Source organism: Drosophila biarmipes, chromosome 2L (genome assembly GCF_025231255.1).
Source record: "Drosophila biarmipes strain raj3 chromosome 2L, RU_DBia_V1.1, whole genome shotgun sequence".
NCBI classification, from domain to species: domain Eukaryota; kingdom Metazoa; phylum Arthropoda; class Insecta; order Diptera; family Drosophilidae; genus Drosophila; species Drosophila biarmipes.
In genome coordinates this window covers 23,914,953-23,934,714 of record NC_066612.1, presented here as the reverse complement: position 1 = coordinate 23,934,714, position 19,762 = coordinate 23,914,953, and the positions used below count along the sequence as shown (strand labels likewise).

The following is a 19,762-nucleotide window of genomic DNA, read 5'->3' as shown; positions in this document are numbered from 1 at the left end:
GAAAATAATTTTTCTTTATTTTTATGTTAAAGCCTCCAGATAAAATTAGTATCTCATTGAATTAATTTGTGGTCCTGAAAAGGACCGATTTGTACAAATTATGTTAGCGCACTGGCAGCCAGTTGAAGCCGTCTCGACCTAAGCACGCTCGCCGCGAATGCGACGGGCCAACTGGATGTCCTTGGGCATGATGGTGACACGCTTGGCATGAATGGCACACAAGTTGGTATCTTCAAAGAGGCCTACTAGATAGGCCTCGCTAGCTTCCTGCAGAGCCATCACCGCCGAGCTCTGGAATCGCAGGTCAGTCTTGAAGTCCTGAGCGATTTCACGCACCAGACGCTGGAAAGGCAGCTTGCGGATCAGCAGCTCGGTACTCTTCTGGTATCGACGGATCTCACGCAGGGCAACAGTTCCAGGGCGGTACCGATGAGGCTTCTTCACGCCTCCGGTGGCGGGAGCGCTCTTGCGAGCGGCCTTAGTAGCCAGTTGCTTACGTGGCGCCTTGCCACCAGTCGATTTGCGAGCGGTTTGCTTGGTACGGGCCATTTTCGAATTCACTGCTGTTCACGTTCACTTCACGTTTCAAAACACAATAAACGATAGCCGCATTTGCTACCTCCTTATATAGCAAAACGGGGAGGGTTGAAAAGAGAGGGAAGCAGAGTCCATCTCAGTTGTCGAGCGGAGAGCGAGACGAACATATCTTTCGGACTCGCTCGTGTTTCTGGGGGTTTAGGTATAAATATGAGCTCGTCGAAAATTTGGAAATAGTTCTTCAGTGACTTTCGTACCGTGCAGTGTGTTAACAGTAGAGAAGAGAAGTGAAATATGACTGGTCGTGGTAAAGGAGGCAAAGGCTTGGGAAAAGGAGGCGCCAAGCGTCACCGCAAAGTGCTGCGTGACAACATCCAGGGTATCACGAAGCCAGCTATCCGCCGTTTGGCTCGTCGTGGCGGTGTAAAACGCATCTCCGGACTTATATACGAGGAAACACGAGGCGTTCTGAAGGTGTTCTTGGAGAACGTTATCCGTGATGCCGTCACCTACACCGAACACGCCAAGAGGAAGACCGTCACCGCCATGGACGTTGTGTACGCACTGAAGAGGCAAGGCCGCACCCTGTACGGCTTCGGCGGTTAAAAAACTAGTACAGCTTGTACTTTTTCAGCAATCGGTCCTTTTCAGGACCACCATTTAAATTTCCAAAGAGACACATTTTCCAATAATGCTTTGATTCGAAAGTTGATGCTTCATAAATAATATATGTTTATTGAACCAAAATGAAATTTGAAATGAAAGTGGTTCAGGTAGATACACATCTATTTTGTACAGGCTGTGCCGCAGATACAGCATTGACGGAAATTCGCCATTTTGCGATGAACCTCTTAGGTCTTATTTCTGGCCGACTGCTATAGGACCAACGCTTATACAAAATCGACATCTGTTTCCCACACGTCCTTATACTTATTGTTTTAATAATATGGTATTAGTATTGAAAATTCTTCAATTCTTTGGTAACACCTTGGTCGTCCTGAAAAGGACGGTTGGGTTTGTTTTTTATGTACAAGTATGTATTAAACGTTTAAGCCTTCTTCTCGGTCTTTTTGGGCAACAGAACAGCCTGTATGTTGGGCAACACTCCACCCTGGGCAATGGTGACGCCGGAGAGCAGCTTGTTCAACTCCTCGTCGTTGCGGATGGCCAGCTGCAGATGACGCGGGATAATCCTAGTCTTCTTGTTGTCACGAGCAGCATTTCCAGCCAACTCGAGAACCTCAGCGGCCAGATATTCCATCACAGCAGCCAGGTAAACTGGAGCGCCGGCACCAACTCGCTCGGCATAGTTGCCCTTGCGGAGCAGACGGTGAATACGGCCTACTGGGAACTGAAGACCGGCACGGTTGGAGCGGGACTTCGCCTTTCCCTTCACTTTGCCACCTTTTCCACGACCAGACATTTTGCTTTACGAGTATTTCACTTAGTTCACTTTACACACTAAAAACGAATGCTCGACGAGCCCCGGGTAGCCACATATTTATACTTTTCCGTCTGCCTGCGCGTTCAGTTAGGGGTGGGTGCCCCAGACCTGAAAACATGGCTCGAGAAAAAGTATAAAGTTGAACGCGCTTGGGCACCATTATGATCAGTGAGTTGTGTTTGTGAAATCATAAGTGAAGTGAATAATGCCGCCGAAAACTAGTGGAAAGGCAGCCAAGAAGGCTGGCAAAGCCCAGAAGAACATCACCAAGAGCGACAAGAAGAAGAAGCGCAAGAGGAAGGAGAGCTACGCCATCTACATTTACAAGGTCCTGAAGCAGGTCCACCCCGACACGGGCATTTCGTCGAAGGCGATAAGCATCATGAACAGCTTTGTGAATGATATCTTCGAACGCATTGCTGCCGAGGCTTCTCGTCTGGCTCACTACAACAAGCGCTCGACTATCACCAGTCGGGAGATCCAAACGGCTGTTCGCCTACTTCTGCCCGGAGAGTTGGCGAAGCACGCCGTCAGTGAGGGAACCAAGGCTGTCACCAAGTACACCAGCTCCAAGTAATTTTCTCCTGCTGCGTATGGGGAGGAAGATCCAAAAAGGCCCTTTTCAGGGCCACAACATATTTAACCAAAGAAACTAAATTTTCAGCTTGCCGTTTGCCAATAAAATGCGTGATAAAAATTCAATTTATGTTTTTTTCTGAAGAACTTTGGAGCCATATATACTTTCCATTTAGATACTCTGGTAAAGCAGCTAAAATTAATGCGGCTACAAGGGTACACTTATAATTATTTGTATTAAGACACAAGTTATGACATATTCTTATTACATATTTCTTTTTTAATCATAAACTAATCGAGTCCAATTAAATGTGGAAAAATGCGAATGGCCATAAAATAATCGGATAAGTGAATTGAAAGTTTCTTTCTCCTGTAAACGAACGTTGTAGCCCTGAAAAGGGCTTGTTTAAATTTCAGATTTCAAAATCTAAAATTACGATTGCGAGCATGTACCAGGTACTGTACTTTTTCACAATTTACTTCTTGGCAGCCGTAGTCTTGGCTTTCGGTTTCTTAGCGGTAGCAGGCGCCGCTGCTTTCTTCACCGCCTTGTTGGGCTTAGCAGAGGCCGCTGGCTTGGCCTTTGCTGCTTTTGCTGCCTTCGGCTTCACTGCGGTCGACTTGGCCTTCGCTGCTGCTGGCTTCGCCTTCACGGTTCCAGTTTTCTTTGCATCCTTGGCCTTCGCCTTCTCTGTTTTCTTCTTCTCTGCGGTCTTTTTGGTGGCCACAGCCTTCTTAGCCTTGGGCTTCTTGTCGGCAGCTGCGGCGGCAACTTTCTTGGCGGTGGCTCCGGTCTTTTTGACGGCTACCTTCTTGCTTTTCACCTTCTTCTCAGCAGACGCAGGCTTCGGCTTCGGATCCTTCTTGGCGGAGGCCGACAGTTTGAATGAACCAGACGCGCCTTTTCCCTTTGTTTGGATCAACTTTCCATTGACCACGGCAGATTTCAAGTATTTCTTTATGAATGGAGCCAGCTTCTGGGCATCGCATTTGTAGGTGGCGGTGATGTATTTCTTGATTGCCAGAAGAGATGAGCCACCTCGTTCCTTCAAATTCTTGATAGAAGCGTCCACCATTTGTTGAGTTGGCGGATGCGATGGCGGGGCAGCGGCCTTCTTTGCTTTTAAGGCAGCGGAACTAGATGCCTTTTTGGTGGCCAGCTTCTTCTCAACTGGCGCTGGGGGAGCAGCCACTGGGGAAGCGGACGTTGCAACTGCAGAATCAGACATTTTTTTTCACTAAACTACACTTTTTTGTATAGAAAACGGAGCGCGCGCTTGTGACCAACCTCCTTCGTTCGAATGAGAATCGAGGAGGAGAGCACTTCAACTGTGAGTCTGGCATCAGTCATTTGCTCTGCTAATTTTTGCTTGAAGTGCAAACTTATTTTCTTATTTTCAGGGCTTAAGATACTAAAACTAAATAATTTTTTTATCGTTTTACATTCAAAAACGATAAATTAAGAAGGTAATGTGCTAGAAATGTTATGTTCTTGTTTTTGTAACCTTTTATAGCCGTATCAACTTCAAGATTGACATTCGTAACATGAATAATTACTTTAAAAAAACATTTTAAAATAAGATTTCTAGAAATATTTTGTAACTTGCTAAGGAAAAATGAAGTTTGAACATTTTACTTTAAGTAATACTACAAGTCTTTATACTTATTATTACTTGAGGTATTTTTTTATTTGTTTCAAGTTGTCCCTTGGCTACATGCAAAATTGGCTGTGAGAACACACTCGGCAATAGTTTTCTGATTGTTAAAAATATAGTTAACTTAAAATGTGGTATTTGTTCGATGTTTTCTTATATTTATTATGTCTTTGCTTAGCGCAGTCCAGCTTTTGGGGCATTATTATTAATAGTTTTCACTACATTTTGCTAATATCCGTCCCATATATAAATTCCATTGAGGCCTGAGACCACACTTAAGTTAATATTAAAGAAAAAATATAAAAAGTACATGTTTTAATATTTTTCTTGTTTTTTATAAGACATATGCATTCCTTAGCAGCTATGTCTAATTTATAAATAGCGCTCAAAAGTTTTTATATTTTTTGTTGATGTTTGAATGTCTTATGTTGATCGTGGTTGTTCCATATAACGCTACCCTTTCTCAATACATGCCGACATTCAAAACGAAATTTGTTAAAAAACATTTGATAAAAAAAAAAAATAAAATATATTGTAAAAAACTAATATTATATATAAGCTTTATCTAATATTTCAATATACTATAAACAATTTTCAGAAATATTTACATATAGCTACAAACTGTTTATTTTGCGTCCCTATTAAAAAATATCTTGGAGGTTGCACTGCAGTTAAAATTATAAAGAAAATATATGAAATTTTGTTTATTAAGCAACCAACAGATTCATTAGCCCAGTTAATATTTTTTTATGCTGCATTTAGTATTTTTTTTTATTTTTTCTGTTTGAAAGTCTTGACCATCGGTACCGCACAGCAGCTGTCACATAAAAAACCCCGGGAACTCAAATCAAAAGACAATTTCCGACTACTATTAAATTTTATCAAGGCAGTACAAATTGGAAAAAATGAATTAACAATTATTCAATTCACTTAAAAAAACGGGACGGAAAATAATTTTTCTTTATTTTTATGTTAAAGCCTCCAGATAAAATTAGTATCTCATTGAATTAATTTGTGGTCCTGAAAAGGACCGATTTGTACAAATTATGTTAGCGCACTGGCAGCCAGTTGAAGCCGTCTCGACCTAAGCACGCTCGCCGCGAATGCGACGGGCCAACTGGATGTCCTTGGGCATGATGGTGACACGCTTGGCATGAATGGCACACAAGTTGGTATCTTCAAAGAGGCCTACTAGATAGGCCTCGCTAGCTTCCTGCAGAGCCATCACCGCCGAGCTCTGGAATCGCAGGTCAGTCTTGAAGTCCTGAGCGATTTCACGCACCAGACGCTGGAAAGGCAGCTTGCGGATCAGCAGCTCGGTACTCTTCTGGTATCGACGGATCTCACGCAGGGCAACAGTTCCAGGGCGGTACCGATGAGGCTTCTTCACGCCTCCGGTGGCGGGAGCGCTCTTGCGAGCGGCCTTAGTAGCCAGTTGCTTACGTGGCGCCTTGCCACCAGTCGATTTGCGAGCGGTTTGCTTGGTACGGGCCATTTTCGAATTCACTGCTGTTCACGTTCACTTCACGTTTCAAAACACAATAAACGATAGCCGCATTTGCTACCTCCTTATATAGCAAAACGGGGAGGGTTGAAAAGAGAGGGAAGCAGAGTCCATCTCAGTTGTCGAGCGGAGAGCGAGACGAACATATCTTTCGGACTCGCTCGTGTTTCTGGGGGTTTAGGTATAAATATGAGCTCGTCGAAAATTTGGAAATAGTTCTTCAGTGACTTTCGTACCGTGCAGTGTGTTAACAGTAGAGAAGAGAAGTGAAATATGACTGGTCGTGGTAAAGGAGGCAAAGGCTTGGGAAAAGGAGGCGCCAAGCGTCACCGCAAAGTGCTGCGTGACAACATCCAGGGTATCACGAAGCCAGCTATCCGCCGTTTGGCTCGTCGTGGCGGTGTAAAACGCATCTCCGGACTTATATACGAGGAAACACGAGGCGTTCTGAAGGTGTTCTTGGAGAACGTTATCCGTGATGCCGTCACCTACACCGAACACGCCAAGAGGAAGACCGTCACCGCCATGGACGTTGTGTACGCACTGAAGAGGCAAGGCCGCACCCTGTACGGCTTCGGCGGTTAAAAAACTAGTACAGCTTGTACTTTTTCAGCAATCGGTCCTTTTCAGGACCACCATTTAAATTTCCAAAGAGACACATTTTCCAATAATGCTTTGATTCGAAAGTTGATGCTTCATAAATAATATATGTTTATTGAACCAAAATGAAATTTGAAATGAAAGTGGTTCAGGTAGATACACATCTATTTTGTACAGGCTGTGCCGCAGATACAGCATTGACGGAAATTCGCCATTTTGCGATGAACCTCTTAGGTCTTATTTCTGGCCGACTGCTATAGGACCAACGCTTATACAAAATCGACATCTGTTTCCCACACGTCCTTATACTTATTGTTTTAATAATATGGTATTAGTATTGAAAATTCTTCAATTCTTTGGTAACACCTTGGTCGTCCTGAAAAGGACGGTTGGGTTTGTTTTTTATGTACAAGTATGTATCAAACGTTTAAGCCTTCTTCTCGGTCTTTTTGGGCAACAGAACAGCCTGTATGTTGGGCAACACTCCACCCTGGGCAATGGTGACGCCGGAGAGCAGCTTGTTCAACTCCTCGTCGTTGCGGATGGCCAGCTGCAGATGACGCGGGATAATCCTAGTCTTCTTGTTGTCACGAGCAGCATTGCCAGCCAACTCGAGAACCTCAGCGGCCAGATATTCCATCACAGCAGCCAGGTAAACTGGAGCGCCGGCACCAACTCGCTCGGCATAGTTGCCCTTGCGGAGCAGACGGTGAATACGGCCCACTGGGAACTGAAGACCGGCACGGTTGGAGCGGGACTTCGCCTTTCCCTTCACTTTGCCACCTTTTCCACGACCAGACATTTTGCTTTACGGGTATTTCACTTAGTTCACTTTACACACTAAAAACGAATGCTCGACGAGCCCCGGGTAGCCACATATTTATACTTTTCCGTCTGCCTGCGCGTTCAGTTAGGGGTGGGTGCCCCAGACCTGAAAACATGGCTCGAGAAAAAGTATAAAGTTGAACGCGCTTGGGCACCATTATGATCAGTGAGTTGTGTTTGTGAAATCATAAGTGAAGTGAATAATGCCGCCGAAAACTAGTGGAAAGGCAGCCAAGAAGGCTGGCAAAGCCCAGAAGAACATCACCAAGAGCGACAAGAAGAAGAAGCGCAAGAGGAAGGAGAGCTACGCCATCTACATTTACAAGGTCCTGAAGCAGGTCCACCCCGACACGGGCATTTCGTCGAAGGCGATGAGCATCATGAACAGCTTTGTGAATGATATCTTCGAACGCATTGCTGCCGAGGCTTCTCGTCTGGCTCACTACAACAAGCGCTCGACTATCACCAGTCGGGAGATCCAAACGGCTGTTCGCCTACTTCTGCCCGGAGAGTTGGCGAAGCACGCCGTCAGTGAGGGAACCAAGGCTGTCACCAAGTACACCAGCTCCAAGTAATTTTCTCCTGCTGCGTATGGGGAGGAAGATCCAAAAAGGCCCTTTTCAGGGCCACAACATATTTAACCAAAGAAACTAAATTTTCAGCTTGCCGTTTGCCAATAAAATGCGTGATAAAAATTCAATTTATGTTTTTTTCTGAAGAACTTTGGAGCCATATATACTTTCCATTTAGATACTCTGGTAAAGCAGCTAAAATTAATGCGGCTACAAGGGTACACTTATAATTATTTGTATTAAGACACAAGTTATGACATATTCTTATTACATATTTCTTTTTTAATCATAAACTAATCGAGTCCAATTAAATGTGGAAAAATGCGAATGGCCATAAAATAATCGGATAAGTGAATTGAAAGTTTCTTTCTCCTGTAAACGAACGTTGTAGCCCTGAAAAGGGCTTGTTTAAATTTCAGATTTCAAAATCTAAAATTACGATTGCGAGCATGTACCAGGTACTGTACTTTTTCACAATTTACTTCTTGGCAGCCGTAGTCTTGGCTTTCGGTTTCTTAGCGGTAGCAGGCGCCGCTGCTTTCTTCACCGCCTTTTTGGGCTTAGCAGAGGCCGCTGGCTTGGCCTTTGCTGCTTTTGCTGCCTTCGGCTTCACTGCGGTCGACTTGGCCTTCGCTGCTGCTGGCTTCGCCTTCACGGTTCCAGTTTTCTTTGCATCCTTGGCCTTCGCCTTCTCTGTTTTCTTCTTCTCTGCGGTCTTTTTGGTGGCCACAGCCTTCTTAGCCTTGGGCTTCTTGTCGGCAGCTGCGGCGGCAACTTTCTTGGCGGTGGCTCCGGTCTTTTTGACGGCTACCTTCTTGCTTTTCACCTTCTTCTCAGCAGACGCAGGCTTCGGCTTCGGATCCTTCTTGGCGGAGGCCGACAGTTTGAATGAACCAGACGCGCCTTTTCCCTTTGTTTGGATCAACTTTCCATTGACCACGGCAGATTTCAAGTATTTCTTTATGAATGGAGCCAGCTTCTGGGCATCGCATTTGTAGGTGGCGGTGATGTATTTCTTGATTGCCAGAAGAGATGAGCCACCTCGTTCCTTCAAATTCTTGATAGAAGCGTCCACCATTTGTTGAGTTGGCGGATGCGATGGCGGGGCAGCGGCCTTCTTTGCTTTTAAGGCAGCGGAACTAGATGCCTTTTTGGTGGCCAGCTTCTTCTCAACTGGCGCTGGGGGAGCAGCCACTGGGGAAGCGGACGTTGCAACTGCAGAATCAGACATTTTTTTTCACTAAACTACACTTTTTTGTATAGAAAACGGAGCGCGCGCTTGTGACCAACCTCCTTCGTTCGAATGAGAATCGAGGAGGAGAGCACTTCAACTGTGAGTCTGGCATCAGTCATTTGCTCTGCTAATTTTTGCTTGAAGTGCAAACTTATTTTCTTATTTTCAGGGCTTAAGATACTAAAACTAAATAATTTTTTTATCGTTTTACATTCAAAAACGATAAATTAAGAAGGTAATGTGCTAGAAATGTCATGTTCTTGTTTTTGTAACCTTTTATAGCCGTATCAACTTCAAGATTGACATTCGTAACATGAATAATTACTTTAAAAAAACATTTTAAAATAAGATTTCTAGAAATATTTTGTAACTTGCTAAGGAAAAATGAAGTTTGAACATTTTACTTTAAGTAATACTACAAGTCTTTATACTTATTATTACTTGAGGTATTTTTTTATTTGTTTCAAGTTGTCCCTTGGCTACATGCAAAATTGGCTGTGAGAACACACTCGGCAATAGTTTTCTGATTGTTAAAAATATAGTTAACTTAAAATGTGGTATTTGTTCGATGTTTTCTTATATTTATTATGTCTTTGCTTAGCGCAGTCCAGCTTTTGGGGCATTATTATTAATAGTTTTCACTACATTTTGCTAATATCCGTCCCATATATAAATTCCATTGAGGCCTGAGACCACACTTAAGTTAATATTAAAGAAAAAATATAAAAAGTACATGTTTTAATATTTTTCTTGTTTTTTATAAGACGTTATGCATTCCTTAGCAGCTATGTCTAATTTATAAATAGCGCTTAAAAGTTTTTATATTTTTTGTTGATGTTTGAATGTCTTATGTTGATCGTGGTTGTTCCATATAACGCTACCCTTTCTCAATACATGCCGACATTCAAAACGAAATTTGTTAAAAAACATTTGATAAAAAAAAAAAATAAAATATATTGTAAAAAACTAATATTATATATTAGCTTTATCTAATATTTCAATATACTATAAACAATTTTCAGAAATATTTACATATAGCTACAAACTGTTTATTTTGCGTCCCTATTAAAAAATATCTTGGAGGTTGCACTGCAGTTAAAATTATAAAGAAAATATATGAAATTTTGTTTATTAAGCAACCAACAGATTCATTAGCCCAGTTAATATTTTTTTATGCTGCATTTAGTATTTTTTTTTATTTTTTCTGTTTGAAAGTCTTGACCATCGGTACCGCACAGCAGCTGTCACATAAAAAACCCCGGGAACTCAAATCAAAAGACAATTTCCGACTACTATTAAATTTTATCAAGGCAGTACAAATTGGAAAAATGAATTAACAATTATTCAATTCGCTTATAAAAACGGGACGGAAAATAATTTTCTTTAATTTTATGTTAAAGCCTCCAGATAAAATTAGTATCCCATTGAATGTAATTTGTGGTCCTGAAAAGGACCGATTTGTACAAATTATGTAAGCGCACTGGCAGCCAGTTGAAGCCGTCTCGACTTAAGCACGCTCGCCGCGAATGCGACGGGCCAACTGGATGTCCTTGGGCATGATGGTGACACGCTTGGCATGAATGGCACACAAGTTGGTATCTTCAAAGAGGCCTACTAGATAGGCCTCGCTAGCTTCCTGCAGAGCCATCACCGCCGAGCTCTGGAATCGCAGGTCAGTCTTGAAGTCCTGAGCGATTTCACGCACCAGACGCTGGAAAGGCAGCTTGCGGATCAGCAGCTCGGTACTCTTCTGGTATCGACGGATCTCACGCAGGGCAACAGTTCCAGGGCGGTACCGATGAGGCTTCTTCACGCCTCCGGTGGCGGGAGCGCTCTTGCGAGCGGCCTTAGTAGCCAGTTGCTTACGTGGCGCCTTGCCACCAGTCGATTTGCGAGCGGTTTGCTTGGTACGGGCCATTTTCGAATTCACTGCTGTTCACGTTCACTTCACGTTTCAAAACACAATAAACGATAGCCGCATTTGCTACCTCCTTATATAGCAAAACGGGGAGGGTTGAAAAGAGAGGGAAGCAGAGTCCATCTCAGTTGTCGAGCGGAGAGCGAGACGAACATATCTTTCGGACTCGCTCGTGTTTCTGGGGGTTTAGGTATAAATATGAGCTCGTCGAAAATTTGGAAATAGTTCTTCAGTGACTTTCGTACCGTGCAGTGTGTTAACAGTAGAGAAGAGAAGTGAAATATGACTGGTCGTGGTAAAGGAGGCAAAGGCTTGGGAAAAGGAGGCGCCAAGCGTCACCGCAAAGTGCTGCGTGACAACATCCAGGGTATCACGAAGCCAGCTATCCGCCGTTTGGCTCGTCGTGGCGGTGTAAAACGCATCTCCGGACTTATATACGAGGAAACACGAGGCGTTCTGAAGGTGTTCTTGGAGAACGTTATCCGTGATGCCGTCACCTACACCGAACACGCCAAGAGGAAGACCGTCACCGCCATGGACGTTGTGTACGCACTGAAGAGGCAAGGCCGCACCCTGTACGGCTTCGGCGGTTAAAAAACTAGTACAGCTTGTACTTTTTCAGCAATCGGTCCTTTTCAGGACCACCATTTAAATTTCCAAAGAGACACATTTTCCAATAATGCTTTGATTCGAAAGTTGATGCTTCATAAATAATATATGTTTATTGAACCAAAATGAAATTTGAAATGAAAGTGGTTCAGGTAGATACACATCTATTTTGTACAGGCTGTGCCGCAGATACAGCATTGACGGAAATTCGCCATTTTGCGATGAACCTCTTAGGTCTTATTTCTGGCCGACTGCTATAGGACCAACGCTTATACAAAATCGACATCTGTTTCCCACACGTCCTTATACTTATTGTTTTAATAATATGGTATTAGTATTGAAAATTCTTCAATTCTTTGGTAACACCTTGGTCGTCCTGAAAAGGACGGTTGGGTTTGTTTTTTATGTACAAGTATGTATCAAACGTTTAAGCCTTCTTCTCGGTCTTTTTGGGCAACAGAACAGCCTGTATGTTGGGCAACACTCCACCCTGGGCAATGGTGACGCCGGAGAGCAGCTTGTTCAACTCCTCGTCGTTGCGGATGGCCAGCTGCAGATGACGCGGGATAATCCTAGTCTTCTTGTTGTCACGAGCAGCATTGCCAGCCAACTCGAGAACCTCAGCGGCCAGATATTCCATCACAGCAGCCAGGTAAACTGGAGCGCCGGCACCAACTCGCTCGGCATAGTTGCCCTTGCGGAGCAGACGGTGAATACGGCCCACTGGGAACTGAAGACCGGCACGGTTGGAGCGGGACTTCGCCTTTCCCTTCACTTTGCCACCTTTTCCACGACCAGACATTTTGCTTTACGGGTATTTCACTTAGTTCACTTTACACACTAAAAACGAATGCTCGACGAGCCCCGGGTAGCCACATATTTATACTTTTCCGTCTGCCTGCGCGTTCAGTTAGGGGTGGGTGCCCCAGACCTGAAAACATGGCTCGAGAAAAAGTATAAAGTTGAACGCGCTTGGGCACCATTATGATCAGTGAGTTGTGTTTGTGAAATCATAAGTGAAGTGAATAATGCCGCCGAAAACTAGTGGAAAGGCAGCCAAGAAGGCTGGCAAAGCCCAGAAGAACATCACCAAGAGCGACAAGAAGAAGAAGCGCAAGAGGAAGGAGAGCTACGCCATCTACATTTACAAGGTCCTGAAGCAGGTCCACCCCGACACGGGCATTTCGTCGAAGGCGATGAGCATCATGAACAGCTTTGTGAATGATATCTTCGAACGCATTGCTGCCGAGGCTTCTCGTCTGGCTCACTACAACAAGCGCTCGACTATCACCAGTCGGGAGATCCAAACGGCTGTTCGCCTACTTCTGCCCGGAGAGTTGGCGAAGCACGCCGTCAGTGAGGGAACCAAGGCTGTCACCAAGTACACCAGCTCCAAGTAATTTTCTCCTGCTGCGTATGGGGAGGAAGATCCAAAAAGGCCCTTTTCAGGGCCACAACATATTTAACCAAAGAAACTAAATTTTCAGCTTGCCGTTTGCCAATAAAATGCGTGATAAAAATTCAATTTATGTTTTTTTCTGAAGAACTTTGGAGCCATATATACTTTCCATTTAGATACTCTGGTAAAGCAGCTAAAATTAATGCGGCTACAAGGGTACACTTATAATTATTTGTATTAAGACACAAGTTATGACATATTCTTATTACATATTTCTTTTTTAATCATAAACTAATCGAGTCCAATCAAATGTGGAAAAATGCGAATGGCCATAAAATAATCGGATAAGTGAATTGAAAGTTTCTTTCTCCTGTAAACGAACGTTGTAGCCCTGAAAAGGGCTTGTTTAAATTTCAGATTTCAAAATCTAAAATTACGATTGCGAGCATGTACCAGGTACTGTACTTTTTCACAATTTACTTCTTGGCAGCCGTAGTCTTGGCTTTCGGTTTCTTAGCGGTAGCAGGCGCCGCTGCTTTCTTCACCGCCTTTTTGGGCTTAGCAGAGGCCGCTGGCTTGGCCTTTGCTGCTTTTGCTGCCTTCGGCTTCACTGCGGTCGACTTGGCCTTCGCTGCTGCTGGCTTCGCCTTCACGGTTCCAGTTTTCTTTGCATCCTTGGCCTTCGCCTTCTCTGTTTTCTTCTTCTCTGCGGTCTTTTTGGTGGCCACAGCCTTCTTAGCCTTGGGCTTCTTGTCGGTAGCTGCGGCGGCAACTTTCTTGGCGGTGGCTCCGGTCTTTTTGACGGCTACCTTCTTGCTTTTCACCTTCTTCTCAGCAGACGCAGGCTTCGGCTTCGGATCCTTCTTGGCGGAGGCCGACAGTTTGAATGAACCAGACGCGCCTTTTCCCTTTGTTTGGATCAACTTTCCATTGACCACGGCAGATTTCAAGTATTTCTTTATGAATGGAGCCAGCTTCTGGGCATCGCATTTGTAGGTGGCGGTGATGTATTTCTTGATTGCCAGAAGAGATGAGCCACCTCGTTCCTTCAAATTCTTGATAGAAGCGTCCACCATTTGTTGAGTTGGCGGATGCGATGGCGGGGCAGCGGCCTTCTTTGCTTTTAAGGCAGCGGAACCAGATGCCTTTTTGGTGGCCAGCTTCTTCTCAACTGGCGCTGGGGGAGCAGCCACTGGGGAAGCGGACGTTGCAACTGCAGAATCAGACATTTTTTTCACTAAACTACACTTTTTTGTATAGAAAACGGAGCGCGCGCTTGTGACCAACCTCCTTCGTTCGAATGAGAATCGAGGAGGAGAGCACTTCAACTGTGAGTCTGGCATCAGTCATTTGCTCTGCTAATTTTTGCTTGAAGTGCAAACTTATTTTCTTATTTTCAGGGCTTAAGATACTAAAACTAAATAATTTTTTTATCGTTTTACATTCAAAAACGATAAATTAAGAAGGTAATGTGCTAGAAATGTTATGTTCTTGTTTTTGTAACCTTTTATAGCCGTATCAACTTCAAGATTGACATACGTAACATGAATAATTACTTTAAAAAAAACATTTTAAAATAAGATTTCTAGAAATATTTTGTAACTTGCTAAGGAAAAATGAAGTTTGAACATTTTACTTTAAGTAATACTACAAGTCTTTATACTTATTATTACTTGAGGTATTTTTTTATTTGTTTCAAGTTGTCCCTTGGCTACATGCAAAATTGGCTGTGAGAACACACTCGGCAATAGTTTTCTGATTGTTAAAAATATAGTTAACTTAAAATGTGGTATTTGTTCGATGTTTTCTTATATTTATTATGTCTTTGCTTAGCGCAGTCCAGCTTTTGGGGCATTATTATTAATAGTTTTCACTACATTTTGCTAATATCCGTCCCATATATAAATTCCATTGAGGCCTGAGACCACACTTAAGTTAATATTAAAGAAAAAATATAAAAAGTACATGTTTTAATATTTTTCTTGTTTTTTATAAGACATATGCATTCCTTAGCAGCTATGTCTAATTTATAAATAGCGCTCAAAAGTTTTTATATTTTTTGTTGATGTTTGAATGTCTTATGTTGATCGTGGTTGTTCCATATAACGCTACCCTTTCTTAATACATGCCGACATTCAAAACGAAATTTGTTAAAAAACATTTGATAAAAAAAAAAAATAAAATATATTGTAAAAAACTAATATTATATATAAGCTTTATCTAATATTTCAATATACTATAAACAATTTTCAGAAATATTTACATATAGCTACAAACTGTTTATTTTGCGTCCCTATTAAAAAATATCTTGGAGGTTGCACTGCAGTTAAAATTATAAAGAAAATATATGAAATTTTGTTTATTAAGCAACCAACAGATTCATTAGCCCAGTTAATATTTTTTTATGCTGCATTTAGTATTTTTTTTTATTTTTTCTGTTTGAAAGTCTTGACCATCGGTACCGCACAGCAGCTGTCACATAAAAAACCCCGGGAACTCAAATCAAAAGACAATTTCCGACTACTATTAAATTTTATCAAGGCAGTACAAATTGGAAAAATGAATTAACAATTATTCAATTCGCTTAAAAAAACGGGACGGAAAATAATTTTCTTTAATTTTATGTTAAAGCCTCCAAATTAGTATCCCATTGAATGTAATTTGTGGTCCTGAAAAGGACCGATTTGTACAAATTATGTAAGCGCACTGGCAGCCAGTTGAAGCCGTCTCGACTTAAGCACGCTCGCCGCGAATGCGACGGGCCAACTGGATGTCCTTGGGCATGATGGTGACACGCTTGGCATGAATGGCACACAAGTTGGTATCTTCAAAGAGGCCTACTAGATAGGCCTCGCTAGCTTCCTGCAGAGCCATCACCGCCGAGCTCTGGAATCGCAGGTCAGTCTTGAAGTCCTGAGCGATTTCACGCACCAGACGCTGGAAAGGCAGCTTGCGGATCAGCAGCTCGGTACTCTTCTGGTATCGACGGATCTCACGCAGGGCAACAGTTCCAGGGCGGTACCGATGAGGCTTCTTCACGCCTCCGGTGGCGGGAGCGCTCTTGCGAGCGGCCTTAGTAGCCAGTTGCTTACGTGGCGCCTTGCCACCAGTCGATTTGCGAGCGGTTTGCTTGGTACGGGCCATTTTCGAATTCACTGCTGTTCACGTTCACTTCACGTTTCAAAACACAATAAACGATAGCCGCATTTGCTACCTCCTTATATAGCAAAACGGGGAGGGTTGAAAAGAGAGGGAAGCAGAGTCCATCTCAGTTGTCGAGCGGAGAGCGAGACGAACATATCTTTCGGACTCGCTCGTGTTTCTGGGGGTTTAGGTATAAATATGAGCTCGTCGAAAATTTGGAAATAGTTCTTCAGTGACTTTCGTACCGTGCAGTGTGTTAACAGTAGAGAAGAGAAGTGAAATATGACTGGTCGTGGTAAAGGAGGCAAAGGCTTGGGAAAAGGAGGCGCCAAGCGTCACCGCAAAGTGCTGCGTGACAACATCCAGGGTATCACGAAGCCAGCTATCCGCCGTTTGGCTCGTCGTGGCGGTGTAAAACGCATCTCCGGACTTATATACGAGGAAACACGAGGCGTTCTGAAGGTGTTCTTGGAGAACGTTATCCGTGATGCCGTCACCTACACCGAACACGCCAAGAGGAAGACCGTCACCGCCATGGACGTTGTGTACGCACTGAAGAGGCAAGGCCGCACCCTGTACGGCTTCGGCGGTTAAAAAACTAGTACAGCTTGTACTTTTTCAGCAATCGGTCCTTTTCAGGACCACCATTTAAATTTCCAAAGAGACACATTTTCCAATAATGCTTTGATTCGAAAGTTGATGCTTCATAAATAATATATGTTTATTGAACCAAAATGAAATTTGAAATGAAAGTGGTTCAGGTAGATACACATCTATTTTGTACAGGCTGTGCCGCAGATACAGCATTGACGGAAATTCGCCATTTTGCGATGAACCTCTTAGGTCTTATTTCTGGCCGACTGCTATAGGACCAACGCTTATACAAAATCGACATCTGTTTCCCACACGTCCTTATACTTATTGTTTTAATAATATGGTATTAGTATTGAAAATTCTTCAATTCTTTGGTAACACCTTGGTCGTCCTGAAAAGGACGGTTGGGTTTGTTTTTTATGTACAAGTATGTATCAAACGTTTAAGCCTTCTTCTCGGTCTTTTTGGGCAACAGAACAGCCTGTATGTTGGGCAACACTCCACCCTGGGCAATGGTGACGCCGGAGAGCAGCTTGTTCAACTCCTCGTCGTTGCGGATGGCCAGCTGCAGATGACGCGGGATAATCCTAGTCTTCTTGTTGTCACGAGCAGCATTGCCAGCCAACTCGAGAACCTCAGCGGCCAGATATTCCATCACAGCAGCCAGGTAAACTGGAGCGCCGGCACCAACTCGCTCGGCATAGTTGCCCTTGCGGAGCAGACGGTGAATACGGCCCACTGGGAACTGAAGACCGGCACGGTTGGAGCGGGACTTCGCCTTTCCCTTCACTTTGCCACCTTTTCCACGACCAGACATTTTGCTTTACGGGTATTTCACTTAGTTCACTTTACACACTAAAAACGAATGCTCGACGAGCCCCGGGTAGCCACATATTTATACTTTTCCGTCTGCCTGCGCGTTCAGTTAGGGGTGGGTGCCCCAGACCTGAAAACATGGCTCGAGAAAAAGTATAAAGTTGAACGCGCTTGGGCACCATTATGATCAGTGAGTTGTGTTTGTGAAATCATAAGTGAAGTGAATAATGCCGCCGAAAACTAGTGGAAAGGCAGCCAAGAAGGCTGGCAAAGCCCAGAAGAACATCACCAAGAGCGACAAGAAGAAGAAGCGCAAGAGGAAGGAGAGCTACGCCATCTACATTTACAAGGTCCTGAAGCAGGTCCACCCCGACACGGGCATTTCGTCGAAGGCGATGAGCATCATGAACAGCTTTGTGAATGATATCTTCGAACGCATTGCTGCCGAGGCTTCTCGTCTGGCTCACTACAACAAGCGCTCGACTATCACCAGTCGGGAGATCCAAACGGCTGTTCGCCTACTTCTGCCCGGAGAGTTGGCGAAGCACGCCGTCAGTGAGGGAACCAAGGCTGTCACCAAGTACACCAGCTCCAAGTAATTTTCTCCTGCTGCGTATGGGGAGGAAGATCCAAAAAGGCCCTTTTCAGGGCCACAACATATTTAACCAAAGAAACTAAATTTTCAGCTTGCCGTTTGCCAATAAAATGCGTGATAAAAATTCAATTTATGTTTTTTTCTGAAGAACTTTGGAGCCATATATACTTTCCATTTAGATACTCTGGTAAAGCAGCTAAAATTAATGCGGCTACAAGGGTACACTTATAATTATTTGTATTAAGACACAAGTTATGACATATTCTTATTACATATTTCTTTTTTAATCATAAACTAATCGAGTCCAATCAAATGTGGAAAAATGCGAATGGCCATAAAATAATCGGATAAGTGAATTGAAAGTTTCTTTCTCCTGTAAACGAACGTTGTAGCCCTGAAAAGGGCTTGTTTAAATTTCAGATTTCAAAATCTAAAATTACGATTGCGAGCATGTACCAGGTACTGTACTTTTTCACAATTTACTTCTTGGCAGCCGTAGTCTTGGCTTTCGGTTTCTTAGCGGTAGCAGGCGCCGCTGCTTTCTTCACCGCCTTTTTGGGCTTAGCAGAGGCCGCTGGCTTGGCCTTTGCTGCTTTTGCTGCCTTCGGCTTCACTGCGGTCGACTTGGCCTTCGCTGCTGCTGGCTTCGCCTTCACGGTTCCAGTTTTCTTTGCATCCTTGGCCTTCGCCTTCTCTGTTTTCTTCTTCTCTGCGGTCTTTTTGGTGGCCACAGCCTTCTTAGCCTTGGGCTTCTTGTCGGTAGCTGCGGCGGCAACTTTCTTGGCGGTGGCTCCGGTCTTTTTGACGGCTACCTTCTTGCTTTTCACCTTCTTCTCAGCAGACGCAGGCTTCGGCTTCGGATCCTTCTTGGCGGAGGCCGACAGTTTGAATGAACCAGACGCGCCTTTTCCCTTTGTTTGGATCAACTTTCCATTGACCACGGCAGATTTCAAGTATTTCTTTATGAATGGAGCCAGCTTCTGGGCATCGCATTTGTAGGTGGCGGTGATGTATTTCTTGATTGCCAGAAGAGATGAGCCACCTCGTTCCTTCAAATTCTTGATAGAAGCGTCCACCATTTGTTGAGTTGGCGGATGCGATGGCGGGGCAGCGGCCTTCTTTGCTTTTAAGGCAGCGGAACCAGATGCCTTTTTGGTGGCCAGCTTCTTCTCAACTGGCGCTGGGGGAGCAGCCACTGGGGAAGCGGACGTTGCAACTGCAGAATCAGACATTTTTTTCACTAAACTACACTTTTTTGTATAGAAAACGGAGCGCGCGCTTGTGACCAACCTCCTTCGTTCGAATGAGAATCGAGGAGGAGAGCACTTCAACTGTGAGTCTGGCATCAGTCATTTGCTCTGCTAATTTTTGCTTGAAGTGCAAACTTATTTTCTTATTTTCAGGGCTTAAGATACTAAAACTAAATAATTTTTTTATCGTTTTACATTCAAAAACGATAAATTAAGAAGGTAATGTGCTAGAAATGTTATGTTCTTGTTTTTGTAACCTTTTATAGCCGTATCAACTTCAAGATTGACATACGTAACATGAATAATTACTTTAAAAAAAACATTTTAAAATAAGATTTCTAGAAATATTTTGTAACTTGCTAAGGAAAAATGAAGTTTGAACATTTTACTTTAAGTAATACTACAAGTCTTTATACTTATTATTACTTGAGGTATTTTTTTATTTGTTTCAAGTTGTCCCTTGGCTACATGCAAAATTGGCTGTGAGAAC

The 19,762-nt window shown here is 43.5% G+C and overlaps 2 protein-coding genes across 2 annotated transcripts; both read right to left on the bottom strand.

The window, feature by feature from the left end:
• Positions 1-114: 114 nt before the first annotated feature.
• On the bottom strand, positions 115-5,775 carry LOC127010744 (histone H3-like). The gene is made up of 2 exons (XM_050885420.1): positions 5,309-5,775; positions 115-555 (listed from the first exon to the last, which is right to left on the bottom strand). Exons 1-2 carry the CDS (start codon positions 5,705-5,707, stop codon positions 139-141), a joined length of 816 nt encoding a protein of 271 aa, XP_050741377.1. The 5' UTR covers positions 5,708-5,775; the 3' UTR covers positions 115-138.
• Positions 5,776-10,388: 4,613 nt separating this feature from the next.
• Positions 10,389-16,084, bottom strand: LOC127010743 (uncharacterized). The gene is made up of 2 exons (XM_050885419.1): positions 15,613-16,084; positions 10,389-10,871 (listed from the first exon to the last, which is right to left on the bottom strand). Exons 1-2 carry the CDS (start codon positions 16,015-16,017, stop codon positions 10,455-10,457), a joined length of 822 nt encoding a protein of 273 aa, XP_050741376.1. The 5' UTR covers positions 16,018-16,084; the 3' UTR covers positions 10,389-10,454.
• Between the last annotated feature and the right edge of the window lie 3,678 nt (positions 16,085-19,762).